This window comes from Oncorhynchus masou, unplaced genomic scaffold (genome assembly GCF_036934945.1).
Source record: "Oncorhynchus masou masou isolate Uvic2021 unplaced genomic scaffold, UVic_Omas_1.1 unplaced_scaffold_843, whole genome shotgun sequence".
NCBI classification, from domain to species: domain Eukaryota; kingdom Metazoa; phylum Chordata; class Actinopteri; order Salmoniformes; family Salmonidae; genus Oncorhynchus; species Oncorhynchus masou.
In genome coordinates, this window is record NW_027014896.1 from 233,418 (window position 1) to 240,879 (window position 7,462).

General features: G+C 43.2%; 1 protein-coding gene, 4 non-coding genes and 1 pseudogene across 5 annotated transcripts; all 6 read left to right on the plus strand.

Annotated features, from left to right (window-relative positions):
* Window positions 1-1,259: 1,259 nt before the first annotated feature.
* Window positions 1,260-7,393, plus strand: LOC135537788 (large ribosomal subunit protein uL30). The gene is made up of 7 exons (XM_064963804.1): window positions 1,260-1,339; window positions 1,822-1,921; window positions 2,661-2,827; window positions 3,223-3,360; window positions 3,846-3,955; window positions 6,238-6,448; window positions 7,345-7,393. Exons 1-6 carry the CDS (start codon window positions 1,326-1,328, stop codon window positions 6,444-6,446), a joined length of 738 nt encoding a protein of 245 aa, XP_064819876.1. The 5' UTR covers window positions 1,260-1,325; the 3' UTR covers window positions 6,447-6,448; window positions 7,345-7,393.
* On the plus strand, window positions 2,082-2,174 carry LOC135537791 (small nucleolar SNORD12/SNORD106). The gene has a single exon (XR_010455273.1). It is a non-coding gene; the product is annotated as a small nucleolar SNORD12/SNORD106 (small nucleolar RNA).
* Window positions 3,030-3,122, plus strand: LOC135537794 (small nucleolar SNORD12/SNORD106). The gene has a single exon (XR_010455276.1). It is a non-coding gene; the product is annotated as a small nucleolar SNORD12/SNORD106 (small nucleolar RNA).
* Window positions 3,631-3,720, plus strand: LOC135537795 (small nucleolar SNORD12/SNORD106). The gene has a single exon (XR_010455277.1). It is a non-coding gene; the product is annotated as a small nucleolar SNORD12/SNORD106 (small nucleolar RNA).
* Window positions 4,357-4,451, plus strand: LOC135537796 (small nucleolar SNORD12/SNORD106; annotated as a pseudogene).
* Window positions 7,053-7,145, plus strand: LOC135537798 (small nucleolar SNORD12/SNORD106). Its single transcript, XR_010455279.1, has one exon. It is a non-coding gene; the product is annotated as a small nucleolar SNORD12/SNORD106 (small nucleolar RNA).
* Window positions 7,394-7,462: the final 69 nt, after the last annotated feature.

The window sequence follows — 7,462 nt, forward strand, 5'->3', positions numbered from 1 at the left end:
CTTTAACATTCAGTCATCAGATTTGCCACCAAGGCTCCTTATAGGACATATCACTGCACTCTATACTCCTCTGTAAATTGGTCATCTCTGTATACACGTCACAAGACCCCCTGGTTGATGCTTATTTATGAAACCCTCTTAGGCCTCACTCCCCCTATCTGAGATACCTACTGCAGCCCTCATCCTCCACATACAACACCCCTTCACTCCCCCCTATCTGAGATACCTACTGCAGCCCTCATCCTCCACATACAACACCTGTTCACTCCTCCCTATCTGAGATACCTACTGCAGCCCTCATCCTCCACATACAACACCTGTTCACTCCTCCCTATCTGAGATATCTACTGCAGCCCTCATCCTCCACATACAACACCTGTTCACTCCCCCCTATCTGAGGTACCTACTGCAGCCCTCATCCTCCACATACAACACCTGTTCACTCCTCCCTATCTGAGATACCTACTGCAGCCCTCATCCTCCACATACAACACCTGTTCACTCCCCCCTATCTGAGATACCTACTGCAGCCCTCATCGTCCACATACAACACCCCTTCTGCCAGTCACATTCTGTTAAAGGTCCCCAAAGCACAAACATCCCTGGGTCGTTCTTCTATTCAGTTCGCTGCAGCTAGTGACTGGAACCAGCTGCAACAAACACTCAAACTGAAAAGTTTTTATCTCAATCTCTTCATTCAAAGACTCGATCACTCTTACTGACAGTTGTGTCTGCTTTGCGTGATGTATTGTTGTCTCCACCTTCTTGACCTTTGTGTTGTTGTCTGTGCCCATTAATGTTTATACCCTGATTTCTACCATGTTGTGTTGCTACCATGTTGTTGTCATGTTGTGCTGCTACCATGCTGTGTTGTCATGTGTTGCTGCCATGCTATGTTGTCGTCTTTAGGTCTCTCATTATGTAGTGTCGTGTTGTCTCTCTTGTCATGATGTGTGTTTTGTCCTATATTTTTATTTTATTGATTTGTATTTTTAATCCTAGCCCCCACAGGAGGCCTTTTGCATTTCGGTAGACCGTCATTGTAAATAAGAATTTGTTCTTAACTAACTTGTCAAGTTAAATAAAGGTTAAATAAAAAATACATATTAAAATATGAAGGCCCTAACAGTTCGTGTGCACCGTTTCTCATGTTGAGTTTGCCCCACCAAGATTTACGTGCTAAAATCGCCACTTTATGGTAGACACTGTGAGACTGGCTGCAAAAGCAAATTCTTCTCAGGCAGTTTAATAGACCGCGACTGGGGTCCTACAAGCTTTTAACTCACGCATGCGCATGAAAGAAAGTCTCTTTCTCGGTGGACACAATGGCGGACGCAGAGTAAGTGATTTCTGCTCTGCAAGAATCTATGTCCATCTACTAATTTCACAAATATCCAACGTTATTTGACATTTCGTTTGATTTCGTTAACTATAGAACATATTTGTCGTGTCGGTAGTGTGGAGTGGCGTTTTTTACTTTACGATATTTTTGTTGATTTTGTTGACTCGGGACTGGATGCGGTCAGAAACATGCCCGTCTTGCGAATCGATTTGCACATGTTTTTACTTCTATGCGATGCGTGTCTCGTACTATTACTTGTATATTGCCAATGAGATACATAGTATATTTTCTGAGTATTTCGCAGTTTGAGCTCCACAATATCACAAAGTAGACTTTGCGTCTGTCTTCTCCGGGCGAAACTAACAGGCCAGTTTCGCTACAATGTTTGGTCCGTTAAGTTACTATTCCTCAGTCAGTCACTTCCATCCATCTTAAACTATTTTCTCCTTACTCTAAACAAAGTGTCGCATCTGTTGCAGAAAGAAGGTTCCGGCGGTCCCTGAGAGCCTTTTGAAAAGGCGGAAGGCCTTCGCCACCATGAAGACCATGCGCATCAAGAAGATGCTTGCCGAAAAAAAAGTAAGTTTGAACTAACCAAAGTTCTAACCTAACTAGCCGGCTTCCATATTTAATTTTACAATGCATATAATCTCCCCCTTAAATGCAGTTGATGTACTGCTTAGAACTGTCTGGGGGGTTGTGTAATTGCTACCCATTGTCATTCAAACCGTGTAACTACAACGTGGTTAATGATGCTCAACTTTTTTCCCCATCTTATCGACTCTGGTGAAACCAGTCTGAAAAAATAAGCCAATTTGTCTGAAACCACGTTGAGAAATGTCCTAAATAATCATTGCCGGCTATAACATTGAAACTGCATTGTTGGTTAACAGCTTGTAAATAAAAATGCCACTAAGGTCTCCTCCTGTTGTATTTGATGCATGTGACAAAAAAAAAGTATTTGATCAGTTTTAAACATTGCATCCTTATGTACAGTGGTGGGTGAATGCCATATAACCCGCAAAAAATAAAATGTTTTCGTTCTTGGGGCGGCAGGGTAGCCTAGTGGTTAGAGCGTTGGACTAGTAACCGGAAGGTTGCAAGTTCAAACCCCTGAGCTGACAAGGTACAAAATCTGTCGTTCTGCCCCTGAACAGGCAGTTAACCCACTGTTCCTAGGCCGTCATTGAAAATAAGAATTTGTTCTTAACTGACTTGCCTGGTTAAATAAAGGTAAAAATAAATAAAATACTGTGAAGTTAACTAGATGTTCTGTGATGTTCTGCTCTGAATCATAATTGATGCTTTACATCCCTAGACTCGTAAGGTGACCAGGAAACTGATCTACAAGAGGGCTGAGAAGTACCACAAGGAGTACAGGGAGATGTATCGGCGTGAGATCCGAATGGGGCGAACGGCCCGCAAGGTCGGGAACTTCTACGTCCCAGCGGAGCCCAAGTTGGCCTTCGTCATCCGGATCAGGGGGTACGTTTTCGTGGATTAGGCTGCTAAATGGGTATTTTATCCCTGTTTTTATTGTCCGATTTCCATGTCTGTCTCGTACACCGTTACTCAGGCGCTGGGTAAAACATGGATGTATTTAAGTCGTTACCTGGACATTGATTTTTATTTGTTACTTGGTACAGCTGGTGACAATGTCTTCTTCCTGTCATTCAAACTTCTACACAATGTGGTTAATGATGCTCAACATTTTTCCCCATCTTATCGACTCTGGTGAAACCAGTCTGAAAAATTAAGCCAATTTGTCTGAAACCACATAGAATGTAAACTAAAAGCCAACTGGAAAATTAAGACAAGTGATGTTGTGCTGAACATAACTAACACCGTACCCCTCGACTCTTTCTGCCCCCCCCCCCCAGTATCAACGGAGTCAGCCCCAAGGTGCGCAAGGTCCTCCAGCTCCTGCGTCTGCGTCAGATCTTCAACGGAGTCTTCGTCAAACTGAACAAGGCTTCCATCAACATGCTGAGGATCGCTGAGCCCTACATCGCTTGGGGGTAAGAACACCGTGGTAGCGATTTCACTAGGAAGCCAACGATCCGATGTAGGCAAGAGACTAACCTGAATTGGCCAACAAGAAATGCTCGTTTTCGTAGTAGAACTTTTCATGTTGCAAACAGGTTTGCACTAATGAATGCACCCCTGCTTTGATGTGGACAGCCCTGTTGAATTGGACAGTTATGATTTTGTGTTACTTTACTTGGCATTGATTTAAGGTAGCGGTACAACCTGAATTCTGCTGCAGTGCTTGTCTGGTATTTTTACACAATGTGGTTAATGATGCTCAACTTTTTCCCCTCTTATCGACTCTGGTGAAACCAGTCTGAAAATTAAGCCAATTTGTCTGAAACCACATTGGTATTACTAAAGACGTGCCCAGTATGAAATGAACCAAATGCATTGTTTTGGTTTGAGTGCAGTAGTTCTCACTGTTTCTGCAATGCTGTTCCATAGATGGTATTTTCCTGCTCTTGTTTCCCAGGTACCCCAACCTGAAGTCTGTTCGCGAGCTGATCTACAAGCGTGGCCATGGCAGGATGACCAAACAGCGCATCGCCCTCACGGACAACGCCCTGGTCGAGAAGGCCCTGGGTACGCATTTACTTATATGGGACTGGATCGCTTCACGCGTCCATAATGTTGGAAGTCAGCCTTTTCCCACATGTGCTCTTAACATAGACTAGATAGTTAAAACCTCTTAGGGATAGTGAGACGCTAGCGTCTCAAGTGGCCGATAGCCTGGGGTAATGCATAGCGCCAAATTCAAATAATATGCGATAAAACTCAAACTTTCATTAAATCACACATGTAAGATACTCAATTAAATCTACAACAATCCAGCCAACATGTCAGATTTTAAGCATGCTTTTTGGCAAAAGCATGAGCAGCTATTATCTGATCTCATGCACCCCCCCCCTGATAGTTAAAGGCGATCCCCTTTTTATATGGGACAAATCTGCACTGTAATGATTGTCCTGTCGTTCAAACGTCACAACGTGGTTAATGATGCTCAACTTTTTTCCCCGTCTTATCGACTCTGGTGAATCCAGTCTGAAAAAAATAAGCCAATTTTGTCTGAAACCACGTTGAGAAAATGACTGCGATCTGAAATGGCAGAATGGGCGACCGCATTTTAGTGATTTGGGACATGGATTTCCCATTACCGTACACAAACCGTTAGCCGGAAGCTTTTCTCGACAATAACATCTGCCAAATACACTGAGTTTGGGAAGAATTCAGACCTTGACATTTCCTTATTTTGTTACATTACAGCCTTATTCTAAAATTGATTAAATCTTCTTCTTTTTTTTCAGCAATCTACACACACTACACCACAATGACAAAGTAAAAAAATAAAATAATAATTGAAATTGTATTTTACATAAGTATTCAGACCCTTTACTCAGTACTTTGTTGAAGCACCTTTGGCCTAGATTACAACCTCGAGTCTCCTTGGGTATGACGCAACTAGCTTGGCACATCTGTATTTGGGGAGTTTCTCCCATTCTTCTCTGCAGATCCTCTCAGGCTCTGTCAGGTTGGATGGGGAGCGTTGCTGCACAGCTATTTTCAGGTCTCTCCATAGATGTTAGCCTGTTCAAATCTGGGTTTTGGCTGGGGCTCTCAAAGACATTCGAAGGCATGTCCCAAAGCCACTCCTGTGTTATCTTGGTTGTGTGCTTAGGGTCGTTGTCCTGTTGGAAGGTGAACCTTCGCCCCAGTCTGAGGTCCTGAGTGCTCTGGAGAAGGTTTTCATCAAGGATCTCTCTGTACTTAGCTCCGTTCATCTTTCTCTCCATCCTGACTAGTCTCCCCAGTCCCACCGCTGAAAAACATCCCATAATAAGAATTGTACCACCACTAATGTCGGTAGATTTTTACCAGGGATGGTGCCATGTTACCTCTAAACATGATGCTTGGCATTCAGGCCGACGAGTTCAATCTTGGTTTCATCAGACCAGAGTCTTGTTTCTCCTGGTCTGAGTCCTTCAGGTGACTTTGGGGAAACTGCAAGTAGACTGAGGAGTGGCTTCCGTCTGGCCTGATTCCTGGAGTGAGGTGGTTTTCCTTCTGGAAGGTTCTCCCATCCCTACAGAGCAGCTATGTCAGGTTCTTGCTCTTCTCTTAGACCAAGGCCATTCTCCCCCGATTGGTCCGTTTGGTCGGACGGCCAGCCCTCGTTAGTCTGGTTCAATAGTATTTTATTTTTTTCTCCCATTTCCCAGTTATGCCTGTACTCTTAAAACATTCAACACTCTAGAAAGAGTTGTGATGAACAACAACTACTACTTCTCGGAGACCTACAGACAGATGGTCTGACATGCACTGTCGGCTGTGGGACCTTGTTATAGACGGGTGTGGCCTTTCCAAATCATGTCCAATGAATAACTTTTACCACCGGTGGACTGGGATGAAGTTAGAGAAAATGTCTTCAGGGCGATCAATGGAAACAGGATGCACTTGAGCTCATAGCAAAGGTTCTGAATACTTGTGAAAATAAGCGATTTGTTTTATTTTGTATTAAAATTGCGAGTTAGCTTAACCTGTTTTCGCTTTGTCATTATGGAGCATTGTGTGTGTATGTAGATTGCTGACGATTTAATGTTTTTAATCCATTTTAGAATAAGGCTGTAATGTAACACAATGTGGGCTAAGTCGAGGGGTTTAAATACTTTCTGGGGGCCCTGAATGTGACTTAAAAATGTGATTTAGTGGATAATCTCCTCACTCGAAAGGGAAAGGTTGGTCTTTCCATATGTCTTTATCAATTTGAGTTTTTTGTGTGCTTTTTTTTTTTTGTAGTCATCCCTCAGCTCTCTGAATTACAGATTGTCCTTTTAAACACACGTCCTCACTCTGTCCTTGTCCCTCAGGTAAATACAGCATCATCTGTGTGGAGGACCTGATCCACGAGATCTACACGGTCGGAAAGAACTTCAAGCCTGCCAACAATTTCCTGTGGCCCTTCAAACTGTCCACACCCCGCGGCGGCATGAACAAGAAGACGACTCACTTTGTGGAGGGAGGCGACGCTGGGAACCGGGAGGACCAGATCAACAGACTAGTCAGGAGGATGAACTAGAGGTGACTCGTGATTTTTATTTTATTTTTTTAAGACAAGTGTTTCCAACACTCGGTCCTAGGGGGGAACCCAGCCCCATAGCGCTACACAGCTGATTCAAATAATCAACAAGCTCTGTGTTGTCGGGGCTAACACCAAAATGTTCACGCGTTGGGAGTCCCAAGGACTGAGTTTGGGGGAAACGGCGGGGAGTTAAGGTGAGATGGGATACAAACCTACAGGTTTCCCAAGTCATACCCTATTCCTTATAGTATACTAGTTCAACCCATAAATAGTTCACTATATAGGGAATTGGGGTGCCATTTGGGACTTTATACTTCTGGGGTTGTGTGTGTCAGAGTAGGTGTGCTGATCTAGGATCGGTTGTCACTTCTACATGATGACCTGGTATTCAATCAATTTTTTTTCTCCGCAAATATATAAGCATTGGATTGGAGGCTGTGGGTTAGATGGAGTTATTCACTTTTCAGCCCCAGATCTTGGCGAGGTGAATCGGGCCTTGTGCTGCCTTATCGGCTTTATGCCGGTGTTGTGATCGAGAACAAAACCACCTGAATATTGTTTATCTTTTTCAAGTCCCGACGTGTCCAGTTTCTGTTTTTACACAATGTGGTTAATGATGCTCAACTTTTTTCCCCATCTTATCGACTCTGGTGAAACCAGTCTGAAAAATTAAGCCAATTTGTCTGAAACCACATTAAACTACTGGCACTTCGAGGATGTTTTCCCATCCAGTTACTGAAATAAATACTTTTTTTTTTTTAGATGCTCAATTCAAGTTTGCTCAGTGCTGGAAAGCATTAACATTGGTGACAATGGATCTCAAACTAAACATTGGAAATGTGTTAGCTGTGAGTAAGAAACGTGTTTTCTGATATTCAAATTTCTTGTCTTTCAGGTTTTTTCCCAAAGGATGCTGTTGTCTATACAATAAACATCGAAAGGAACTTCTTGGTGTTGTGTCATAACTCTGGTGTCTATAATCTGTTTTGTGTCTTATGTTGAACCTTCCCAAG

What these genes read in the sequence shown, in the direction of transcription:
- LOC135537788 (XM_064963804.1), top strand. An exon ending in GAGCCCTACATCGCTTGGGG is followed by an intron (nt 3,361 to 3,845) that starts GTAAGAACACCG and finishes CTTGTTTCCCAG; the next exon opens with GTACCCCAACCTGAAGTCTG. An exon ending in CCTGGTCGAGAAGGCCCTGG is followed by an intron (nt 3,956 to 6,237) that starts GTACGCATTTAC and finishes CTTGTCCCTCAG; the next exon opens with GTAAATACAGCATCATCTGT.